Raw genomic sequence first — 25,233 nt, forward strand, 5'->3', positions numbered from 1 at the left:
TTCTACAATAAGGATGCGTTTGCAGACGAAGGCGCCGTTCAACTAGCTGACGGCGGACACCTCATTCCCAGCAGAGACGGGAGTGCAGGCAAAGAACAGTTTTATAGGTAGGCTTTAAATGTGCACTGGCAACATCATAGGGTATGGCTACCAGATATCTTTCCCTCCCGTCGTCCTTCAGAGCGCTCTGCGACACGCCTGGTGTAGATCCCAAACTGCTGAGTGAGGAGTGGGTGTACAATCACTACAGGTGGGTTGTGTGGAAGCTGGCGTCTATGGAGCAGTCCTTCCCGCAAACAATGGGAAGTCTCTGCCTCACCCCGGAAATGGTTCTACTGCAGCTCAAGTACAGGTAGGCCCATATTTGGTTAGTTTAATAATGGTTTGGAGTGCATGATTAAGCAGGAAAGAAAACATAGCTCTTTTTCACCGCATTGTGATTTATTAACGACTGTATTGTACAACAAAGCAGGAACAGAACCAATGTTGCAGTACCAATGAGGACCAAATTGCTCATCCAGTATTAATATGGTTTCTGGCATAAACATTAGGGTCACAACCATTTGGGGGCCAAATGTTTAGAGATGGCCTGACTACATTCAAGTCAATTTAGAGACACACTTTATATTTTCAGCAAGGATGTCAAATTTTAGTGTTAATTAGAATCAATCAATTAATTATGTTTTTTGATCTCATTAATCTAATCTTCAATCTCTAGCATTTCTCTGAGTTGCCTCGCTGTCTATTTGTGCTTGACTGACAGCTAAATGGTTAATGGTCTGTATTTATATAGCGCTTTACTATAAAGGAATTTGAATTTTTCCAGGAAATGCACTGCGGTAGCCGTTTTGAAGTGAGAGCGTCATCGTTCACGATAGCGCTACACGTAATATTTCCAAACTATTTAGTGGAAAATAACACTGCACCGAAAGTCCAAAGTCTGAGTGGAGCCGAGACCATGCACGGCGTCTTCCCCGACGTCTCATACCCAGACTTCGTGAAGTACCTAATTGTTCAACCCAGCCTATTTCACACTTTGAAAGACTTTCAAAATTATAAGAGTCTAGAAAGCTATGACCGTTTTGTTTGTGGGTGGGTTTGTGACATATGTGTTTATTTGTAAAAAGCCAGTGGACATCGTGTCATCAAGCTGGTATACAGTCATGCACTCTAGGAAATGATTCGATCCAAGTTTGACTTCCTAGATGATCACAGATAACCTATCTAATGTCATCTCAGCACACTGTGACTGTAAGACAGGATTGAGAGAATGATGTTTTAATGTCGCTTCACTTTTGTTTTATGTGGAGGCTACAGTCCGCATAAGAGAAGTACAATTTTCATCAATAGAACTACTATCAAAATTCTGACCAAGCACATCAAGTTAATGCAAAGTAGGGCTGTTATTGATTTTAGATTCTTTTTTTACTTACAAAATGTTTTACCTGAAAAGATCCGACCTTCGCCGTTCACTCTTCTTTTCAGCCGCTTCTTTTTGTCGAGAAATATGCTTAGGAATGCAATACAAGCTAGGAATATCTCTCCCACCTTGATTGTGGCAGTTGACAATGGCACACGCCGTTTCCATATGAGTTGGGAAATTGTGTTAGATGTAAATATAAACGGAATACAATGATTTGCAAATCATTTTCAACCCATATTCAGTTGAATATGCTACAAAGACAACATATTTGATGTTCAAACTCATAAACTTTTTTTTTTTTTGCAAATAATAATTAACTTAGAATTTCATGGCTGCAACAGTTGCCAAAGTAGTTGGGAAAGGGCATGTTCACCACTGTGTTACATGGCTTTTCCTTTTAACAACACTCCGTAAACGTTTGGGAACTGAGGAGACACATTTTTTAAGCTTCTCAGGTGGAATTCTTTCCCATTCTTGCTTGACGTACAGCTTAAGTTGTTCAACAGTCCGGGGGTCTCCGTTGTGGTATTTTAGGCTTCATAATGCGCCACACATTTTCAATGGGAGACAGGTCTGGACTACAGGCAGGCCAGTCTAGTACCCGCACTCTTTTACTATGAAGCCACGTTGATGTAACACGTGGCTTGGCATTGTCTTGCTGAAATAAGTAGGGGCGTCCATGGTAACGTTGCTTGGATGGCAACATATGTTGCTCCAAAACCTGTATGTACCTTTCAGCATTATTGGCGCCTTCACAGATGTGTAAGTTACCCATGTCTTGGGCACTAATACACCCCCATACATCACAGATGCTGGCTTTGCGCCTATAACAATCCGGATGTTTCCAAAAACAATTTGAAATGTGGACTCGTCAGACCACAGAACACTTTTCCACTTTGTATCAGTCCATCTTAGATGAGCTCAGGCCCAGCGAAGCCGACGGCGTTTCTGGGTGTTGTTGATAAACGGTTTTCGCCTTGCATAGGAGAGTTTTAACTTGCACTCACAGATGTAGTGACCAACTGTAGTTACTGACAGTGGGTTTCTGAAGTGTTCCTGAGCCCATGTGGTGATATCCTTTACACACTGATGTCGCTTGTTGATGCAGTACAGCCTGAGGGATCGAAGGTCACGGGCTTAGCTGCTTACGTGCAGTGATTTCTCCAGATTCTCTGAACCCTTCGATGATATTACGGACCGTAGATGGTGAAATCCCTAAATTCCTTGCAATAGCTGGTTGAGAGAGGTTTTTCTTAAACTGTTCAACAATTTGCTCACGCATTTGTTGACAAAGTGGTGACCCTTGCCCCATCCTTGTTTGTGAATGACTGAGCATTTCATGGAATCTACTTTTATACCCAATCATGGCACCCACTTGTTCCCAATTTGCCTGTTCACCTGTGGGATGTTCCAAATAAGTGTTTGATGAGCATTCCTCAACTTTATCAGTATTTATTGCCACCTTTCCCAACTTCTTTGTCATGTGTTGCTGGTATCAAATTCTAAAGTTAATGATTATTTGCAAAAAAAAAAAAAGTTTATCATTTTGAACATCAAGTATGTTGTCTTTGTAGCATATTCAGCTGAATATGGGTTGAAAATGATTTGCAAATTATTGTATTCCGTTTATATTTACATATAACACAATTCCAACTAATATGGAAACGGGGTTTGTACCTTCAAGGTATTCAAAGCGCTTTGACACTATTTCCACATTCACCCATTCACACACACATTCACACACTGATGGCGGGAGCTGCCATGCAAGGCCCTAACCACGACCCATCAGGAGCCAGGGTGAAGGCTCTTGCTCAAGAACACAACAGACGTAACGAGGTTGGTAGAAGGTGGGGATTGAACCAGAAACCCTCAGGTTGCTGGCATGGCCACTCTCCCAACTGCGCCACGCCATCCCCGTTAAAAAAAAATCTTAACCCCTATATACCGGGAATGATACACAAAGCACTTAAGATTATACTTCACATTTCACCCGCACAAAAGTAATATGTAGCCACGGTTTCAATCTGTCACAAAACTTAGTTAGTGATGTTAGTGATTTTAAAGGGGAAGTGCCGTTTTTTGGGAATTTTGCCTACGATTCACAATCCCCATTGGAGACGAGAAAAATTATAAGCATGTTTTGTTTCTCTTGCTTTTACATTTTAAATCGTGGCTAACAATGCAGGTAGTGGGAATTCGATCTATTCTGCCTATAATGCGCTCTAAAACCATTCATAAACCTCCAACAATGTATATTATATATACAAATATATATGAAATGTAGCAACAGGCGCCGTTCAACTATGCCACTTTTTTATTTAAATTCCTAGCTTAAAAAAAATTTAACAAATTAAAATGGAAATGTCTCAAATTGAGGGCTTTTCACAGCATTTTTAGGCAAGAATAAAAGACATTAATTAGATTAATTAACTACAGATCACAATTAATCACTCACTTGAAAATACTCATTTTTAATAACTTGGAACATTTGAAGCCTGAAGGGTTCACTTTGATTAGCAACTTATAAAATCAAACCCATCTATAGAAGAAAGACTGGTTAATTGAATAGAGGCATTAATTTGAGTATTTAAAGTATATTAACACATTGGTATGGATACAAGTCCCTTCGCATTCAACCAATCTTTACAAATGCATATTGTGTGCGTGTCAGGTATGACGTGGAGGTGGACCACAGCCGCAGGCCGGCTTTGAGGAAAATCATGGAAAAGGATGACATCGCAGCCAAGACTATAGTTCTCTGTGTTTGCGGGGTCGTCTCGCAGCAAGACCGCGGCGAGCCCAACACCCCACAAGAGGGCGGCGCCCATGTCCAGGTAGAGAATCAGTGTGCGGTGGTGTGGCTCACAGATGGCTGGTACGCCATCAAAGCCCAGCTGGACCACCCGCTGAGTGCCATGCTTGTCAACGGTCGACTGGCCGTGGGCGGGAAGATTATCGTCCACGGTGCTCAGCTGGTAGGGTCTCAGGAGGCTTGCTCTCCACTAGAGGCACCCGAATCGCTCATGTTAAAGGTACAGTACATACGATTAATTTTTTTCAATAGAAATAATCTTATTGTTTTCTTTTTTTAGATTTTTGCTAACAGCAGCCGGCCAGCTCGATGGGACACTAAACTGGGATTTTACAGAGATCCTCGTCCGTTTCTGCTACCTCTCTCTTCTCTGTACGCCAATGGAGGACCTGTTGGATGCGTGGACATAGTTGTGCTCAGAAGCTACCCCATACAGGTCAGTGTTTGGTCATCGATGGACCCAGGACCTTGCCCCAACTGCTCCTACAAGTTGTATGGTTTTAGCATGACCTGTAACGCCATGGCTGCATGTACTGTACTTCCAGTGGATGGAGAGAAAGCAAGACGGAGGCGTCGTGTTCCGCTCAGCCCGTGCAGAAGAGAGGGAGGCGGCTCGATACAACAATCATAAACAAAAGGCCATGGAGATGCTTTTTGCTAAAATTCAGGCACAATTTGAAAATGAAGAAAAGGGTAGGACTTAAAGCGGAGGTCAAACTCGATTTTATTGAGGGCCACATTGCAATTATAAATTATCTCAGAGAGACGCTTTTAACAGTGAATAATATATGAATACAAACGTATAATAGCCTCGATATACAATTTGCATAGGCAACTGTTTTTATTTATGATTGATGGATCACTGGCTTTGAAATCATAAGGCAAGGCGACAAGCAGATAGTTGGTAGCTATGGATTTTTGATAATTAAACTAAAAATGCTTGGAACATCTTGTTTCATGATCAGGTAATATTAAAGTCTAGAACTTCTGCAATTGCATGGAGTACATGATTCCGTCAAAATTGAAAGAACAAATACATTCAGCCAGAAAGTAATTTATTACTTATTGGACCACATAAAATTATGTGGGGGGGCCACGTAAAACAATGTTGCGGACCACATAAAATAATGTGTGGGGCCACATAAAGAACATGGTGGGCCAATTAAAAAATGTTGCGGACTACATAAAAATAAATGCGGCTCAGATTTTGTCTAATAAAAACCCACAAAGCAGCTGTCAATTTTCAGATTCACCATCTTATTTATTTTTACAGCTTGATTGTTTATAGTAATGACAATTTCGGTGGCTGTCCCGAAAAAGGAGATCTCTGTCAACTTATGTAAGGTTCCTCTCAAAATGGCTGACTTCTGCTTCTATACAGCCTTGTTGTCAGGGCTGTGCTGTGTGACAGTGTTTGCGTGTCTTCACAACTAAACATTTACAGTTATACATTATGATATACTATAATTATATAATAATTAGCATGCAGAAAATGATGTGAAGATCAACATATTTCATTAATTGTATTTGTATATCAGCAATATGTGTAGTTGGCATTAAAAATATATATTAATTATTTCGAACTTAACTGAGCCAACTTGCAAACCATTCCTTTGGAGAACCAACCACTCTCTACTGTCCATCTTTTGCAGATAACAAACCTGAACAACGGAAACGGGCTATCAGTCATCAGGATGTTGCAGGTCTGCAGGACGGGCAGGAGCTTTATGAAACAGTGGGAGAGGACTTGGTTGGCCTTGAGGTAACAACAAAAGACAATATTTTTTTGAAGAATATTTAGTAAGTGTATGTTTTGAAATTACTGTATTTATATATTGTCCTCGTCCCAGGCTCATCTGAGTGAGCAGCAGCTGGAGACCCTGCAGGCTTATAGGCGCACACTGATGGAGAAGAGGCAGGCCGACATGCGGGATCGCTATCATCGCGCGCTGCAGAAGGCAGAAGACGGTGAAGCCAGTTGTCTTCAACGCGACGTCACCCCTGTTTGGAGACTCTGCGTCGTTGATTCCTTGAATCCAACTGGCAACAGTGAGTCGTTTCACTCCCATACACGTGTTTCAAATTTAACATATCAAATTTCAAATGTATAACAAATCTTTTAACAACAAACATTGATAAATTGTACTTTAATTCAATGAGTATGCCCTATTGAAATTATCATATCACGAGCTGGACACTGCGGTGCAAGTTATTTATAAAAAAAAGCATTCAACGTACTAGATGAAGGGCCCACCATGTATCATCATTGCAGAATACTTGAGAAATATAACCACCTCAATTGAGAAAACTTAATTAAGTATGCTTATTTAGTTCTTGTATACAAAATTCTTAACTACCTAGCGCCACCTCCTCTCAAAAACTTTGTAAAGAGAAATGCCAACAGGACAACCACTGTCTGTCTGGTTCCAGAATGGTGCCATTTGGGGGGTGGGTGGGCGGGGGGTGTATTTGGGAAACTTGTATTTTCTTATCGAGCGTGTCAAACGTGGAACACAATTCCTGTAAATATTAGGGGACTAGCACTTTAGAACTAAGCACTTTAGCACACATCACTTTATCCATGAGCTCTAGTGCAATGCACACTGGTACTTTATCTTTATCTTCATACTGTAGATTTTATGCCTACATCAAAGTGCCACCTATGTCTATCAAGCTCCATGTTCTGATGTTTAAATGTTAGTTGTCTGGTTGTGGTTGTGTCTGTGCTTGTGTTTTTGTTCTGTTGTTTTTGTGTATGTTAAGAAAGCAATAATGCACTGTGCCCAAGACAAATTTCCCCGCAGGGACAAAAAGTTTAACCTTGAACCTTGAACCTTGAACCTTGGGACCAGCAACACAAGCTTAATTTAATAAGACCTTGAAAAATGGCTGCTTGAGTCAAAATATGAATTATTTATAGGCTACTAGTATAAATTGTAAGTGTTCAAGTAAGTACCGTATTATGAAATGTGTATTTTATTCATTTATGTACGGTATTTGTGTAAATTTATGTTAACACCTTTTGGCACCTGAACCTTGGAATTTTACATTTTTAATATTGTTAATCTGTGTACTATGTTTTGAATATGTTTGTCTTAAAAGGGTCATATTATGCAACACCACCTTTTCTTACCTGTCGGTACATGTTTTTGTGTATTTGGGATCACCATATCTCTTGAAACTTTAAATTCAAACCATGGAGATGCAGTCAAAGGGGGCTTTGCCTGGAGGAGGGCTATGTAACGTAAATAAGACCACTCACAAAACGGTGCATCCTGAAGAGACGGTCAGAAAGCGGCTTGAAGATGGTCTGTAAAACATAATCTTTGCAAAATTTTGACCAAACAACCACCATTGCATGTTATGTAGACCACAAGGATATAATTTATATGTGAAAAGAAAATCATAATATGACCCCTTTAATTTTGACATCAACTTGCTGAGGGACTGGAGATGGAAATTAGCCATTGACTACAATCTCAAATGTTCATTAATTTGTATTGTCTCTTTTCAAATAAACCAAATCTACATTTGTACCTGAATGCTTGTATTTATTTTTTTTTTTTTTAGTTTACCAGTTGAACTTGTGGCGGCCATCCTCTGACCTGCAGGCGTTTCTGAAAGAAGGCTGTCGATACAAAGTCTACAACCTTGCCACTTCGGATGGGAAGAAGCGCACTGGTGTTGCAACGGTTCAACTCACTGGAACCACAAAAACACAATTTCAGGACCTGCGGGTAACCTTCAGGAACTATTACTTGTGTTAGGTTAGCATCTACAAACCAAATACTGAGATTTTTGTTTTTCATCCAGACTTCCCCAGAATGGTTGTCAACATGTTTTCAATCCAGAGTGTCTGCCAACTTTGTGGACCTTCAAGACTCAGAATTCCAGTCCCTGTGTGGAGAAGTTGATCTCTCTGGATGTATCATCAGTGTCATTGACATACAAGGTCTGTGCTATTTCCTTTGCCTTTAATCCAACCGCCCTCTTGAATATTTAAGGCATTGTTTCTTAACCATTGTCTGGGCCGCCAAAAAGTATATGTTTCTCAGCTGTGGTCCGTATAGGCCGCAGCGGTACTTTGGTATGTTTTACTTTTACACCACTTGTGGCAGTAAAAAGTAAAAAGCTAAAGTCATAGAGAAGTTTTTTAAGTGCAAAAATTATGACTAAAGTGGTGAAGCTGTATCACTTTAATGTTATTGATAGTTTAAGAAACATATTTGTATTGTTTACAATTAATATAGTTATAATTAATTTTAGCACTGTAATTGTATGTAAATGTATTTTTCATCAGTTTTATAAGCCCCTTCTTTTGCAGTACCGGTATATTTTTTTTATTTGTCATCTTGGTTTAAGCCTAGATAATCTTTTGTGATTAACACATGGTTTCATATCATCGGACAAGGTGTATCCTGTTAAACTAAGTACCGGTAGGTTAGATATAATTATTGAATATGATTTAAAATCAACAGTAAGATTTCTAATTTAGTGATAATATTTTGAGTGGGCCACTCTATCGTGGAAAAATTGGGCCCTGAGTTAGATAAAGGTTAAAAACCCTTGATTTAAGGCAAATAAATGATCTCCTGCGCTTTCATCACACAGGCACTTCTCCTGCATTTTATCTGGCCGATGAGAAACTGAACTTTGTAAAAGTTCGCTGTTTCAGCAGCCTTCTTCAGGCAGGCTTGGCGGATTTGGTGAAACCTTGCGCGCTGCTGGCACTGACTAATCTTCAGCTGAGAGGCCAGTCCATTCATCCCACACCGGTTGTGTACGCTGGAGATCTCTCCGTTTTTTCTGCAAACCCCAAAGAAGCATATCTTCAGGAGTCCCTCAGCCTGTTTAGAAACCTCCTCCGGGTACTGAGTGCCGCTATTCACTTGCTACAATGCTATTATGCATATTTATGTTTATTTAGAGACGATATCACAGTCATTTTTGCCCTCTGTTTAAGGACCAAGACAATTTCTTTCTCTCTGCTGAGGAGAAGCTCTCACATCTACTGAAGTCTGATGGCCACAGCTCTGTCTGCTCTACAGCACTGCCTCCTAAAACGCCTACGTTTGCTTCTGACAAGCAACACATGAAGGCAAGTGGGTTTTTTTTTTACACCTGTTCTGGTAAATGGACCGCTGGCATGTTACTAAAAGAGTGTCTCCCGCTGCAGCCAAAATCTAAGCAGCCACTACAAAGCCTCAGCTGCTTCACTCCTGTGAGTAGGAATCTTCCTCCAGCTGACAGTTCCACAGAGAAAGACCCTCGAAGCCTGAAAAAGAGGAAAGCTTTGGACTTCCTTTCCCGTGTGCCGTCTCCTCCTCCATTGTTCCATCTGGGCCCAGCAGCCTCACCCGCTTTAAAGAAGACATTCAATCCTCCTCGAAGATCCGGGACGCCCAGCACTTTAAAAACCGAACAAACGCCTGTCCCTAAACCTGTCTTGGCCCCGGCAGACGAGGAATGGGTGAAAGATGAAGAGCTTGCCATGATCGATACGCAGGCGTTACGTGTCTGTGATTCACTTTAAACTGTTACTTACAGTAGACTGTATTGTATTGTACTATAAATTAAGTCTAACTTCAAAAACAGGTTCAATAAATCTGTTTTAACCTGTTATTTTGTCTGCCAAGGAGATCATGTTTGTTGTTATTGCTCTTTGCATTCCTATTGTTCTCAGTCTTTAATTAAGGATACACAGTGTGCCATTCTTGATGTAGTAGACTTGTTCCATAAAAAAAATGTCACCCCACTAGATGTAATGATGTAATTTACAGCAAGGTAAATATAGCCATTTGTTTCAAAAGATTATCAAGTACGGTTAAAATTGTAAAAATAAAGTTATGATGGATTTGTTTCAGACATGTCTAGCAAGTCACATGAAGGACCGTCATGTGGTTACATTTGCACATTTCAACATGTCGGAAAAGGAGTAGGAAGAAGCAAAGCTTAACTTTAGCCCAAGGTCCCCAAGCTACGGCCCGCCAACATCCCAGGTAAAAAAAAAAAAGTGTTCTGTCCAGCCGCTCAGGCAAATTATGTTGTTGATGGAGATGCCTTATCTGCTGTACAGATTTACTTCACAAAAAACTGGGGGATATTTATCTTGTTTCCTTATTTGTATTTTACTTTATTAAATGTTTCGATGTATTTAGTGTTTGGCAAAGCTGGCCTGGAGCAGAAGGGGATAAAGAAGAAAAAAAAGAATACAGAGGGAGAAATTGTGGAGACAAGACAACAACCACTGCGATGAGATGGCGACTTGTCCAGGGTGTACCTCGCCTTCCGCCCGATTGTAGCTGAGATAGGCTCCAGCGACCCCGAAGGGAATAAGCGGTAGAAAATGGATGGATGGATGGAAGACAATAACCAAATATAAATAAGTATGAATGGGGACAAGACAACCATGAATAAATATAATATATATCTTATGTGTATGTATATATATATATACAGTATATTAGGGATGTCCGATAATGGCTTTTTGCTGATAACCAATATTCCGATATTGTCCAACTCTTTAATTACCGATACTGATATCAACCGATATATACAGTCGTGGAATGAACACATTATTATGCCTAATTTGGACAACCAGGTATGGTGAAGATAAGGTACTTTTAAAAAAAATTAATAAAATAAAATAAGAAATACATTAAAAACATTTTCTTGAATAAAAAAGAAAGTAAAACATTATAAAAACAGTTACATAGAAACTAGTAATTAATGAAAATTAGTAAAATTAACTGTTAAAGGTTAGTACTATTAGTGGACCAGCAGCACGCACAATCATGTGTGCTTACGGACTGTATCCCTTGCAGACTGTATTGATATATATTGATATATAATGTAGGAACCAGAATATTAATAACAGAAAGAAACAACCCTTTTTGTGTGAATGAGTGTAAATGAGGGAGGAAGGTTTTTTGGGTTGGTGCACTAATTGTAAGTGTATCTTGTGTTTTTTATGTTGATTTAATAATTTTTTTTAAATGCAGATACCGATAATTTACGATATTACATTTTAACGCATTTATCGGCCGATATTATCGGACATCTCTAATATATATATACATATGTATATACACATAGACTAATTATTTTAACCCAATGTGGGCCCTGGTGTCAAAAAGTTTGGGGACTCCCGATTCAACCCTACCACTTATCCATGTCTTTTACTGCTAATTCAGTCAAACTACAACTTTCATATATTTACATTAAGTGTACTGCCCGTGTGGAAAAAATAATGATATGCTGTAACTTATTGGTGGTAGTCAATGAATGTTATTACATAATAAGATAAAAACTAAACTACAACTCTATTTTGAACAAAAAATACAAAGTGTTAATATGACAGAAAAAAAAGAAACTCAGGACAATCATCAGGAAATGTGTAGTGTGTCACGCCGTCATATAGGTGGTGGTAAACACTCAAACTAAGGAAAAGATGCGAGTGACGTCACATCCGTAAACAAGTGTTAGCTTTAGCAATGTTATAGCTCGCTTTCTCTCTGCTCGTTCAACTAATGTATTCGTGTAAACAGAAGTAAGTATGTTTTGATAGTAGCATTTATAGTATATCAATGTTTAACGGTCATTGATAATGCTAAATGTGTTGGTGGCTCGGTCTTCTGTCGAAGCACATTTGAGCTAACTCGGTTTTACTTTCACCTGCTGTGTTTGCGGTGCTACAGATGTCTGAAGAGGACACGTCATGTGGGAACAAAGAAACATCGAGTAAAGAAGACGATTCTACGGCCAAAGAGTCTACGAAAGACAACGATTTTAAACGAGTTTTGAAACAGGTGGGAATTACGAGCACTGCCTTCATTGGTCCATCCTTTCAACCAGAGGAGAACACACCCACGTCTGGTGTTGAGGACACGCTCACTGCATTTTACAAGGAGATTGAGGAGATTTGTGAAAAGGCTGCTGAGGAAAATGATGCTCGTCTCCAAACAGCCCAAGCATCTGAAGAAGCACAGGACACACCTGTGGAAGACACAGTCAGACTTTCAGAGCTAGATTCTCCCCAACAGAGAAGTAGTGCACACAAAGAAGCACCCTGGTCCCATTGGTATAACAATGAGCCCTACTATATTAGAAGGCCAAAAAACATGAACTCTGACAGGTTTGCATCTAATCAGAATCCTCCTCTTCCGCCACTAAACCAGCCAGAGCCCAGATTGCACCGCCCTCCTTTTCCAAATTACACCCACCCACCGCAGCACTGGTATCCCACCAGTGACCACCATTACCAACCTCAGCCTCGGTTCCCAGCACCTGAATGCCACCATTACCCACCTCAGCCTCAGCTCCCAGCACCTGAATGCCACCATTACCCACCTCAGCCTCAGCTCCCAGCACCTGAATGCCACCATTACCCACCTCAGCCTCGGTTCCCAGCACCTGAATGCAACCCAGTCTATCAGGACAGGCATTGTGGCGGTTATAGTTTTGAAGCTCGTGATGACGTAAATGCCAGGTGGTCCCGAGATGCACCTGAATTGCACTTTGAAGACAGACGCCAAACGAGGGAGCAGCCGCATCACTCCGGACCACTCGATGGGCCGTCCTTGGTGCTCATCCTGATGCGCGGCCTCCCAGGCTCTGGCAAATCCACAATGGCAAGGTACACTTGTTAGTTGTTTTCTTCTAATTCTATGTATGTCTAATTTTTTAAATCTCCCTGCTAGGGAGTTGCTCTCAACTGGTCCCAGTGGCTTAATACTGAGCACAGACGACTACTTTGCGCAAAATGATGGATATCGCTACGATCCAGGCCTTCTTGGCTCGGCACACGAGTGGAACCAGAGAAGAGGTGCACAGATTACATTCATCTTTAGGGTTAGGGTTAGAGATGTCCGATAATATCGGCCTACCGATATTATCGGCCGATAAATGCGTTAAAATGTAATATCGGAAATTATCGGTATCGTTTTTTTTATTACCTGTATCGTTTTATTTTATTTATTTATTTTTTTTATTAAATCAACATAAAAACACAAGATACACTTACAATTAGTACACCAACCCAAAAAATATCCCTCCCCCATTTCCACTCATTCACACAAAAGGGTTGTTTCTTTCTGTTATTAATATTCTGGTTCCTACATTATATATCAATATAGATCAATACAGTCTGCAAGGGATACAGTCCGTAAGCACACAATTGTGCGTGTTGCTGGTCCACTAATAGTACTAACCTTTAACAGTTAATTTTACTAAGTTTCATTAATTACTAGTTTCTATGTAACTGTTTTTATATTGTTTTACTTTCTTTTTTATTCAAGAAAATGTTTTTAATTTATTTATCTTATTTTATTTATGTATTTATTTTTTTAAAGTACCTTATCTTCACCATACCTGGTTGTCCAAATTAGGCATAATAATGTGTTAATTCCACGACTGTATATATCAGTTGATATCGGTATCGGTTGATATCGGTATCGGTAATTAAAGAGTTGGACAATATCGGAATATCGGATACCGGCAAAAAGCCATTATCGGACATCCCTAGTTAGGGTTTTTCACTGAGGGTCGCACACTGAAAATTCAAATACTATTTTGATATTTTTTATTATCACAACCAATACAAAATATATATGTTTTTTTACATTTAGGGCTCGTTTTGCCCTTTTTGTCAAAACCCTGTTTTTTATGGCAAAAACACAACATATGCAATATTTTACTCCCATAAAGTTTCAAAGTTGAATATTTGATGTGAAGTAATTGGAGCCTTGAACAGGTAATTATTGATTTTAATTAATTAAAATTGAATTTAAAGTCCCAATGAAATTATTGGGCATACAAAAGGGCCCCACTCATAAAAGTGTTAAAAATAGGTCATTCATTTTTTTAACTTTCATCACTTAAGTTTTTGGATCAACTTCAGATATTTTTGTCGATTATATAAGTTTGAATTATCTTTTCGTGTTTTTTTATGCCCATTTTGTCAAAGACAACACATAAATATGCTATATTTTGCGCAAAAATATTTCAAAGTGGAATAATTAGAGCCTTAAATATGTCAATAGATAATAACATGTATTTTGATTAATTATTATTTTTTGAGCAATGACTGCAAAATAACCTGCATGGCAGCTTTGTGTTATTACTCAACATTTTTGAGTAAAATGTTCTCGTCCCATTTCACCAGAATGCTTTTATTCCACTTTTTTTATGTTTGTTTTTTTAATAGTATTTTTAGAATGTGCCCGCGCGCGGGCCTGAAAAAAGTTAGCTGCGGGCCGTACTCTGTATACCCCTGATCGATTTATTAGCTCACAAAAATGTCCCCCTCATACTTTCAGTTCCCCATGAACCGCAGCTCCAGCAATACTCATGCGTCATATAACTTGGTTTCTTGCGCAACAGCTATAAGGTATAATGCAACCGCCGCTCATGGAAATTACCAAACCGTATCTTGGAATAGTAGGCTGAACAGCTATAAGGTATGATGCAATCGATGCTCATGTTAATTATCAAATCGTAACTTAGAATGTTTGCTGAACAATTTTAAGGTATGGCCACTTATTAAGGAAGGGTGTGACATCACAGATGCAAAGATTCAATATACTACACATATTGCAGGTTTCGGTGAAATCCCAAAAACAAATGGAGTTTTCTTTTTATAGTTTGACAGACAATTTAAATACTTATTATTTTGAGGGATTTTGTGTTCTGTTTGTGCTCAAGGCAAGCTTGTTATGAGTTTTTAGGAAAAATGTGGCAACTCATTAATTTGGGTTAGGGTTCTCTCTCTCTCTCTCTCTCTCTCTCTCTCTCTCTCTCTCTCTGTGTATTTTACTCAACAAAAGTCACAATTTTATAAGAAAACTGTAAAATGTTGGCAATATTATGTATATATATATGTTATATATATATATATATATATATATATATATATATATATATATATATATATATGTTAGCTCTTCATTTATTTGCATGCTAATGTTAGCAAGCTAATGTTTTTTTTTCTAGCATTTAGCTAATATTGTACATTGTAAAACTAATACTCATGGATTTTGTTACTTGGCGCCATGTTACAAGTAGGCTCGCTGTTACCTGTTAGCATGCTGAGTTTTTATGCCAGCTTTTTAGCTAATGTGATACATTTACAACTAAAATATATAGATTGTTACTTTGTAACCTCTTTGGAGTATGTTAACTCTCCTAACTATACCAAGACAGTACAGCTTCTGCTTTTCACTTCTAGAACCATTTTAACATTATATTTCCACTTTCAAACTATCGTATTTTCCGCACTATAAGGCGCACCTAAAAACCTCCAATTTTCTCAAAAGCTGACAGTGCGCCTTATAATCCGGTGCGCCTTATATATGGACCAATATTGAGCCAGAACAGGTCTCGCAACTACGGGATGCATAACGTAACCCCAGCCTCTACTGTAGCGTCTATTCTATGCGCCTTATAATGCGGTGCGCCTTATATATGAACAAAGTTTTCAAATAGGCCATTCATTGAAGGTGCGCCTTATAGTCCGGTGCGCTTTATAGTGCGGAAAATACGGTATTTATACATTTCACTAGTATTTCAGTTTAGCGTCAGCTTTTCAACATTCAGACAATTGTAACATTCAAACCATTTCAGCATTTAAACAATTTCAACATTCAAACAATTTTAACATTCAAACCATTTCAGCATTTAAACAATTTCAACATTCAAACCATTTCAACATTCAAACAATTTTTAACATTCAAACCTTTTCAGCATTTAAACAATTTCAACATTCAAACAATTTTAACATTCAAACCATTTCAGCATTCAAACCATTTTAACATTCTAACCATTTCAGCATTTAAACTATTCTTACATTCATACCACATTCTGTCAGCATTTCAGTTCAGTTCAACTTCAGCATTGGAACATTCACACGCAATTCCTTCAGGAGTTGCCTCTTCTAGTTGTGTGAATGCTCCAAAGCATTCACACATATGTTTTTATACACCAAAATTCATCTATTTATTCTTCTTATTATGGGACTGCTGCAATGCCAGCACCCCATTCACTGCTAAACAGCAGTGAATGTGGTGCTTTCATGCAAGCAGGCCCATATTGTTATTGCTCAGGAAAGGTTTCGTTGGCGGAAATCTAAATTGGTAACATTTCGTGTTACCATGGCAACGCTATTAACACAAATACAAAAACACTTTTTGTTTAATACAAGATGAACCGGCCAACAAACCGCCACATATGTTATACCGTTGGAAAGGTCTCAATTTGCGCCGATAGGCGTATCTCAAATTGGGAACATTTCAAGTTACCATGGCGACGCTATTCAAGAATAAACAAAAAAGTGGGCCAATTGAAAAGGACCGTACCTTGATAATGGGGAATATTTCCAGCACACCTGCGAGATTACCTCCTCTCATAGCTCAACCATTCTTTCACATAGCTCAGTGCTTAACGTCTCATTTTGTTCACACACTTGTCTACTTTATCCCTGGCTAAAAAGTTTCAATGTCCAATGTTTGGTTTTGGCTGGATGGTCATCGCAGTGAGGCGAGCGCCATCGGCATCCCCAGATCCTGACGTTAGTAACGCTGTTGCCTGTAGGCAGCACACAATTATGTTACTATTTTCATTGACTCATTTTCAGTGTATAGTAAATCTGTACTTCTATTCAAGTTGTACACCACAAGTGTCAAACTCAAGGCCATTTCACGTGGCCTGTGAAAGCCTGGAAATAATATCTTTCTATCGACTGTCTTCAATTTGACAGAATATAAAAACATGTACTGCACGCTGTTTGGACCCGCCGTGCTAAAGGGTGGAGTCCTCCCAGGTTATTTTATTTTAAAGGTGACTAGAATGGAAGCTTAACAATGCAGTTGCATATCTTTTAAAAGGGTCCTGTTGGAAACATGTTTTGGATATGCTTTGTGTTTCAATTTTGTGCGCATTTTGCTCCACAGTCCCTAAGTTTTACCCGTTTTTTCAGTCGGTATGCAAGCTGATCGTACGTGGAAAAGCGTTCCCAGATTGTGATTGAAACTACGCCCCACCCTCTTTAGAAGTATTAAATTTATCTCTTTTTTTTAAATTTTTTAAATGTGTATCTTGAAGTTGCCACGGTTATTTTTTTCCAGACAGCCGAAAATAAACTTCAACATTATATAGATTCGCCGGTCATATCATTAGGTAAACCTGCACACTCGTTGATAGATCAGACTCGCAGCATAACAAAGGCTGCCTATGGTCAAATTTACATCACTGCCTGTTGCACTTTGCTGTTTTTATGTGCATTCCAAGATTATATGAAAATAATACTTTATCCTACCTTGTAGTGGTGGGGGAGCTCATCTCCAGCTGGTTGAGAGCTAGACGTAATGTCTGAATAAGGGCATCCAGCTCGCCTTGATGTCATCTTTTCGCAAACTGAAAATTTTAAACTGTATGCAAGCAACTTTATGATTTGATACTTTGACATTGTTTAACACGACTATCTAACTTTGTAACAACATGTATAAGTCCGAAAAGACAAATTTCATCATAGGTTCCCTTTAAACTTTAATATTATATAACAATGTAGGATATATATTATCATACATTCCACATTTTTTGGGGGGTGAAAAAAAAGATACCGGTATATACTTAAATATCTGCTTGACTTACATGATTTCAGAACAAGTTATCCATTAAAATGTGTGCACTGTAAAAAATACATTACATATATAAAAACTGCGATAAGGCCCTCGATGAAAACGAGTTTGACACTCATGCTGTACACTGACTACTAAATTGTATTCAAGTTTAATTTCTTGACAAGATATAATGTCGGAAAAATTGCTAAAATGTGAGGGGTTTATGATGCACATTAGATGACTGACTACTGAGGTTATACAAAACTAGTATAATCATGAGTTATGGACCGTAATGAATAGATTCAGGCTCAGTTGAAGTGTTTATTAGTAATTACATTTATGGATCTATGAAGGGAGACAGATTTTTAAGAGATGTATTGAAAGAGTCGTTAAAAAGACTGTCTCCTTACATTTTGTTTGTATATTTTTTTTAGAAGTTACTAGTTTTATGAGCAAAATAATCACTCAGAAGTTATAAAATAGGATTTGGATTAGAGTAATTAAATTTTTCACAAATGTATACTCTATTTGTGGGAAATATTGTAAAATACTAATATAATTTTTCCTTTGTAAACATTCCATAAGGTAGTACCTTATGCAAATGCTTGAAAGTGATTATTTTGATTTTTCTCACGCCCGAGAAACTTTGTGGCACAATAAAAACTACACAGGCTCCAGATGACCTCCATGCAAATCAACTTTACTGCAACTTTAGAGCATTTTATCAATAAAGGAAATTAAAAAAAGCCTATAAATAATACATCTAGAATACTGTGTGTGAATTTCAAGATTCAAGATTGTTTATTGTCATATGCACAGTTAAACAGACAGATCTTACTTTGCTAGTCCACCCTTCAACAAGTCCCACGGTACTTAGCTAAAAATAAAAAACAAAAATAAAAATGTATATACAAGGCACAGTAAGTAACATAACATTATTGCACATTCTGATTGACAGTCAACAGTATAAATATGGAGGTGACCTTGGGTCACAGCAGCAGTTAATGTGTCTTTAAAGGTGAAAAGTGTCTACAGTGATGGTTCACAGTTTGGGGGTTGTCATGGTAGCTGTCTTTTGTTCAAAAAGATAAAAGTAAAACGGGAGGGGGGGGGCTAGCATTCACAAGTTAGCATTCACAAGTCTGATGGCCTGTGGGTAGAAACTGTTTGTCAGTCTCATAGTCCTGGATTTCAGGCTCCTGTATCGTCTGCCTGATGGTAGGAGGCTGAAGAGACTGTGTTGGGGGTGTGTACTGTCCTCTATGATGTTGTGGGCTCTCCTGGTGGCCCTGGTAGAGTGCATGTCCTGTAGTGAGGGGAAGGCTGCTCCTGATATGTACTGAGCTGTTTTAATCATTCGCTGGAGTGCCTTCCTGTCCTTAGCAGTACAGTTTCCATACCAGACCGTGATTGAGCTGGTAAGGACACTCTCAACCGTACTTCTATAGAAGTTGCTGAGAATTTTGGGTGAATAGAAATAAAATGAAGTTTAACAATATGTAAATGAAGTCAATGCAACATTGATCTCCCCTGCTTGGTGTGTGGATCTTTTTTTTGGCTATTTTGTGGGGTGTTTCAGTCGGTGTGACTCCAGTCCAGGCAGGTAGCGCACATATGAAGGCAGCGTGGGAAAATTTCATTTAAAACGCCCCGCAACTGTGAAAAGAATCGTTCAAAGACTCTACTCCTTGGCAAACGTCACACCTCTAGTGTTTATGTCCAACTGTCTTGCAGCTAGCGACGCTATGCATGACAGCCGCTCTCCTGTCATCATCGACAACACAAACCTGCAAGCTTGGGAGATGAAGCCTTATGTCAAAATGGTTAGTTTTGTTGCTTCTGGTTAAACACTTTGAGCCTCATGTTGCCATGCAGGTGACCATTTTATTTTTTGTCGCTTGTAGGCCTTGCAGAGAGGATACCGAGTGGACTTTTGTGAGCCCAACACCAGCTGGAAGTTTGATCCCTTTGAGCTGGAGAAGTAAAATGTTGTCATTGTATTGAAAGTCTGGCCCACGGAATAAAGCACATCCTGAAACTTACGTTTTATTTTGAAGGAGGAACAAACACGGTGTGACTCAGGAGAAGATCGCAAAGATGCTGGATCGCTTTTTTTCCCCAGTTTCCATCGACGACGTCTTGAGCTCGCAGGATCCGCATCACGTCAACCAGCGGCGCCAAGAGCGAGCACTCCCCTAGTGGAACAGTTTGGGAGCGTTTTTGATCTCACGTTTCTACATGGTTTTAAACCACTGATTTGTACACTTAAAAATATATTAATTTTATATTCTTAACCATATCATGCATTGTTCTAAGACGTGATATGTTGCTATTTTTGTTTGTCAAAGGAAAGAGTAAATTGTTCAGTTTTCTAATTATGGAATGAACCTGTGAACAAACAGTGCATCCGGAAAGTTTTCACAATAGTTTTATTTCAACATTTTGTTATGTTACAGCCTTATTCCAAGATGGAGTAAATTCATTTTGTCCTCAAAATTCTACACACAATACCCATAATTGCAATGTGAAAAGGTTTCAAAATGTTGTTTTGCAAATCTATTAAAAATTTAAAACTAAAAAAAAAAAATTTACATATGTACTCACAGCCTTTGCTCAATACTTTGTTGATGAACACTTAGCATCAATTAAAGCCTCAAATATTTTTTAATGTAATGCCACAAGCTTGGCACACCTGTCTTTGGACAGTTTTGCCCATTCCTCTTTGCAGCACCTTTCAAGCTCCATCAGGTTGGATGAAAAGCATCAGTTTTCATACGGGAAGTCTTTGTACATTGCTGCATTCATCTTAGTCTAGTCAGGGAGGTGTCCAAGAACATGAGTCACTCTGTCAGAGCTACATCAATATTCTGTGGAGAAAAGAGAACCTTCAAGAAGGACAACCATATCTGCAACAATCCATCAATTAGGCCTGTTTTGTAGAATGGCCAGACGGAAGCCATTTTTATAGTAAAACGTTTGCCAAAATGTACGTGAAAGACTCAGACCATGAGAAACAAAATTCTCTGGTCTGATGACAAAGATTGAACTATTTGGTGTGAATGACAGGCGTCGTGTTTGTAGGAAACCAGGCACCGCTCATCACCAGGACAATACCATCCCTACAGTGAAGCATGGTGGTGGCAGCATCATCATGCTATGGGGATGTTTTTCAGTGGCAGAAACTGGGATAGAGGGAAATATGAATGCAGCAATGTACAGATACATCCTGGATGAAAACCAATGCTTCCCATCCAACCTGATGGAGCTTGAGAAGTGCTGCAAAGAGGAATGGGCGAAACTGCCCAAAGATAGGTGTGCCAAGCTTGTGGCATCGAATTCAAAATGACTTGAGGCTGTAATTGCTGCCAAAGGTGCATCAACAAAGTATTGAGCAAAGGCTGTGAATACTTATCTACATGGATTTTCTAATTATATATATATAAGGCTGTAACATATGTGGAAAATTCTGGATGCACTGTATTTTATACTCCATGCTCACACAAAACTGCCCTTTTGTTGTGTTGATATAATTTCTTGAGATCTCACAGAAAAATAGTGTGAAGTTCCCAGGTATCAACATCAGCATACCTGCTGCAGCAATACAGGTGCATACACTCCCTCTCATCATCATCTTACGACCCAATGAGATCAATACAAGAGCTGTCAAGTATTTATTGAACAATAGTTGTTATTGAGGTGTAGGAATACACTACATCGCACTTTTTTTTATATTCAATTCCACCAAACAATACATGTGTACTTAATGTCAGCAACTTATGTGGGATGGATCCCAGTCACAAAGTGGGACCTTTAAGTTCCCCATGTATAGTCAAGTGGACGACACTCTTTTTGCAGTACCACCTCTGACCGCTAGAGTTGCGCTTGTGAGTTAAAATATAGTAGCAGGTACAAGAAGAGCCAAGTGTGTCATGTTCCTTGTCCAAGATATGACTACGGTAAAACCAAGACGGTGAAAGCAATACTACCTTTGTCCACATGATGGCACTGGTGGTTGCAGTACTAAACTAACCACAGGATAGTGCCAATGAGTCAAGATCTAGGAAATAGGCAAGTTTCCTCTCCAAGGGGCAAGCAGAACATCCATCCATTTTCTACCGCTTGTCCCTTTTTGGGGTTGTTTACACATTATCAATACCAGCAGGAGAATATCAATACTTTGAAGATATCCTTTAACTTTTTCTTGGAAATGTTATCTTTTTTGTTTAGTTGCTGTTGTATTACATTACCTAACTCAGGGTATAAGGATCGATACTTTTGAGTTTTCTATCTTTATTTTCAGTGATTGTGTCTTGTTTTGTTGCTCATATGGTATAATTACACACCATCATACATTGTATTGTATTAACATACTCAGGGAATACTCCTACGACCCAACGGATTTGAATGAATCATTTAGTTTCGATGTATATAATTATGTTTTGAATACTTGTGTGCAAACAAGTAACGGGGGCATGATACCATTTGAATACATTGTCCTTTTATTGAGGTATTTACAGTAACTATTTCTAAGTTTGTTGATTAAATGTTTTTTTGTTTACCGACAATCTTTGTCCTGGGTTTTATTATGATTAAAATCGTAATCAACAAATTAAGATCAAAGTAAGCAATACATTGAATGTTCCTGTATTTACTTGCTATCGACACCGACATTTGCCGTATCGCATACCCTTTACTTACAGCGAGCATTATCTATGACGTCACGCACCGGACTCCCGACCTAGCTTACTAAAAAGGGGGTGTCGCCTCGCATTTCAAAGAAGCCGTCCGTTAATTTGACGTCATGTTGAAAAACAAAGTACATTAATCGCCTTTTTACATGACACTACCCGCGACAGGTCAACGTGTGGCCGGTTTGTCTTTTGTTGCGCTGGCTCCTCCCCCTATTTCTTCTCGCTGCGTGTTTCCGGTGTGTGGCGGAAGTAAGTGGTATCGCCGAGGCCTCATCCTTCCAATGGCGACTGCAAACAGGCCGAATACCAAGCGGGAGCAACCGCGGAGGGGGGTCAGAGCGGTGTAACCGGCATTAAATAAATATATATCATATTCTATTCGTTATCATATCATTGCGATTCACTTTTCCTAAAGTACATCCGATTCAATGGCCAAAAATCGGAACATTTCGCTCCTTGAGTCGGGTAAGCCGCAGAAGTAACACCAATTGATAGCTCAATTTACTACCATATTGCTCCTGTTGTTGTAAACCACCTCATTCATGTTATGTATTTATTCCAGAGCTCTATTACTTGATATCTCGCTTTCTCACAACGGGTCCGTGTCGGAGAGCTGCCGAGGTGAGCTGCTCCTGCTAGCATTGCCTTAAACCAGTTTATTTAAAAAAATATATAAAAAAGCTGCCAATCTCATCACTATTGACATCTCCAAGTGGTTAATCCGCATTTAATTGTCCGTTTTGGTCCATCTCGCAGGTCCTGGTCAGCGAACTAGAGGACTATCAGGTGTGTGTATTCCTGTTGGTAAGCTATGTGGTAGTCAAGTGAACTTGTTACACTCTTTAATGCTGCCAATGTGTATGTGTCTCATCGCTCACTTTTTACACGCTAAATATGCTCTTTTCTGTTGGGCGGATTCTTGATTTCGACAGCTCTTACCCGGGAGACTGGACTGGCTTGGAAACGAGCACCCGAGGACATACGAAGATGTGGTAAGGTTTACTATGATAAAACATTTCAAAACATTATCTGTTGTGGAGGCGAATCCACGCTGTGGGATTGTTTACCGTCTTTGTTCTAATGACTTTGAACTTCTCGTGGCTTTATTTGAGCGTTTTGTTTTTCTTTAAATGTCACAATTCGTCTCTGGTCACGCAACTCGACGTGAATTGTGAACCGCCGACCGTAAACGTTTGCAAAAATGTGAGGTTTTATTTGTTATTTAGCCACGACAGTTGTACCGCAGCTAGCTGAGGGTGGGGAGTTTGGCTTCACACGCTGTACGAAGCCGCCCAGTTAACCAATCAGGAGGCGAGATGCGTCGTATCTGCGTTGTTTTTGCCTGTAACCTGCGATCTAATTGGTCGATTAAAAGAGGAAACGTTTTGCATAAGGAGCTACGCCTCAAGTAAAAAGCTGTGGAGACGTCACAAGACACGAGTCCTTAGAGCCATTTTCCCAATAATTTAGATATTTACACTACTACTACATTTTTTTGTAAGGGTCATGAAACCATTTGGCTTGTTTATGCTTTTGTTGTCACTCTTATTTCTGTATTATATGTCTATCTACTCTATCTACTCTATATTTTATGCTGCTGCTGTCACATATACTGTATATACTGTAATATTGTACATGGTCATAGGTATATATTGTATATATGTTATAGACATAATATAATATATCTGTATATATATTATTCTGTACACATTATGTATATATTCATATATATGTTAGATTTTTTTATCGCTATATTAGTCTGTTTATACCTGCATTGTCCTTTCCATCCTTACACTTTCCATCATTGTAACTGAGCTACTTTGTTGAACAATTTACCTTGTGGATCATTAAAGTTTGTCTAAGTATTCTGCATGTTCTTCACCAAGATTGACTGAGTAGTATTTCAATACGATATACAGTATGTAGCATGGCTTATTTGGCAATGGAAGACTGTGTAGTATTGTAGTGTTATTAGTATAGCTTTTAAATGGATGCATTGATTTACTTGCAGTATAAAGCACAGGCTTTGAGCATGTCTTATAAATGTTGTTGTGAATTTTAAAGTATATGTTGTTAATCTATGCATTGTGTCCTTGGGTATTTTATAAAGTGTAGGCCGCTTTTAACTACACTTTATGAATTATACTTAACAGCATATGTATTTTATAAATGAATAGTATAGCCAGGTAATAATATAGGCCTCCTTTTGGATACGGGGGGTTTGTTAAAGGTGTCTAGAAATCCTAGGGCTCAGAGGTGTGATGTGCTTTTTGAATATGTTGGGGCGGTATTGCTCGGTTGGTAGAGCGGCCGTGCCAGCAATTTGAGGCTTCCAGGTTCGATCCCCGCTTTCGCCATCCTAGTCACTGCCGTTGTGTCTTTGGGCAAGACACTTTACCCACCTGCTCCCAGTGCCACCCACATTGGTTTAAATGTAACGTAGATATTGGGTTTCACTATGTAAAGTGCTTTGAGTCACTAGAGAAAAGCGCTATATAAATATAATTCACTTCACTTCACTTTTGGATTGTACTCTTTTCTATGCGAGTAGATGTAGTTTCATGAGTCGTCCTTTTCTTGTTTGGTGGTGGTTATTTGTTTTTTCCCATGTGTGTTGTATGTTGTAAGGACTACAGATGGAAATGAGCTAATAGCTAAATTGATTCCTTGTGAATAATGTATCTTGCACACTGT

General features: G+C 39.0%; 3 protein-coding genes and 1 long non-coding RNA gene across 8 annotated transcripts in view; 3 read left to right on the forward strand and 1 right to left on the reverse strand.

Moving 5' to 3' along the window:
- Nucleotides 1-9,857, forward strand: part of brca2 (BRCA2 DNA repair associated) — a 25,819-nt gene extending 15,962 nt beyond the window's left edge. Inside the window, exons 16-27 of the mRNA XM_061972644.1 lie at nt 1-107; nt 182-352; nt 4,095-4,455; nt 4,516-4,671; nt 4,781-4,928; nt 5,888-5,997; nt 6,086-6,284; nt 7,806-7,972; nt 8,049-8,187; nt 8,847-9,103; nt 9,199-9,333; nt 9,412-9,857. The exon at nt 1-107 is cut by the window's left edge and continues 81 nt beyond it. Coding sequence (XP_061828628.1) covers nt 1-107; nt 182-352; nt 4,095-4,455; nt 4,516-4,671; nt 4,781-4,928; nt 5,888-5,997; nt 6,086-6,284; nt 7,806-7,972; nt 8,049-8,187; nt 8,847-9,103; nt 9,199-9,333; nt 9,412-9,768 — 2,307 coding nt within the window. The 3' untranslated portion in view covers nt 9,769-9,857. The remainder of the gene's footprint in view (nt 108-181; nt 353-4,094; nt 4,456-4,515; nt 4,672-4,780; nt 4,929-5,887; nt 5,998-6,085; nt 6,285-7,805; nt 7,973-8,048; nt 8,188-8,846; nt 9,104-9,198; nt 9,334-9,411) is intronic.
- A 1,785-nt stretch (nt 9,858-11,642) lies between these two features.
- Nucleotides 11,643-20,523, forward strand: n4bp2l2 (NEDD4 binding protein 2-like 2). 2 transcript variants are annotated; one of them, XM_061972651.1, is made up of 7 exons: nt 11,643-11,784; nt 11,933-12,590; nt 12,627-12,870; nt 12,935-13,059; nt 19,583-19,671; nt 19,753-19,829; nt 19,906-20,523. In XM_061972651.1, exons 2-7 carry the CDS (start codon nt 11,933-11,935, stop codon nt 20,045-20,047), a joined length of 1,335 nt encoding a protein of 444 aa, XP_061828635.1. In that variant the 5' UTR covers nt 11,643-11,784; the 3' UTR covers nt 20,048-20,523. The 2 variants fall into 2 exon arrangements, with proteins under 2 accessions (XP_061828635.1, XP_061828634.1); XM_061972650.1 differs by having other exon boundaries at nt 11,933-12,870; nt 19,906-20,522.
- Nucleotides 18,631-23,601, reverse strand: LOC133614576 (uncharacterized). Its single transcript, XR_009816599.1, has 3 exons — nt 23,479-23,601; nt 19,892-20,043; nt 18,631-19,821 (listed from the first exon to the last, which is right to left on the reverse strand). It is a non-coding gene; the product is annotated as an uncharacterized lncRNA (long non-coding RNA).
- The window catches only part of brwd1 (bromodomain and WD repeat domain containing 1), a 41,990-nt gene continuing 39,533 nt past the window's right edge, over nt 22,777-25,233 (forward strand). For 2 of the 4 annotated variants that reach the window (XM_061972645.1, XM_061972646.1), the window contains exons 1-4: nt 22,777-23,004; nt 23,102-23,160; nt 23,296-23,325; nt 23,472-23,531. In XM_061972645.1, the coding sequence (XP_061828629.1) occupies nt 22,968-23,004; nt 23,102-23,160; nt 23,296-23,325; nt 23,472-23,531 (186 nt within the window). In that variant the 5' untranslated portion in view covers nt 22,777-22,967. The remainder of the gene's footprint in view (nt 23,005-23,101; nt 23,161-23,295; nt 23,326-23,471; nt 23,532-25,233) is intronic. The other 2 variants (XM_061972648.1, XM_061972649.1) reach the window with 1 other exon arrangement.

The sequence above is a fragment of the Nerophis lumbriciformis genome, linkage group LG17 (assembly GCF_033978685.3).
Source record: "Nerophis lumbriciformis linkage group LG17, RoL_Nlum_v2.1, whole genome shotgun sequence".
Classification (NCBI taxonomy): domain Eukaryota; kingdom Metazoa; phylum Chordata; class Actinopteri; order Syngnathiformes; family Syngnathidae; genus Nerophis; species Nerophis lumbriciformis.

Coding starts and splice junctions, on each gene's coding strand:
- n4bp2l2 (XM_061972650.1), top strand. CDS start 11,933: ATGTCTGAAGAGGACACGTCATGTGGGAACAAAGAAACATCGAGTAAA. Junction 19,672..19,752: donor TGAAGCCTTATGTCAAAATG/GTTAGTTTTGTT, acceptor TGTCGCTTGTAG/GCCTTGCAGAGAGGATACCG. Junction 19,830..19,905: donor GATCCCTTTGAGCTGGAGAA/GTAAAATGTTGT, acceptor TTTATTTTGAAG/GAGGAACAAACACGGTGTGA.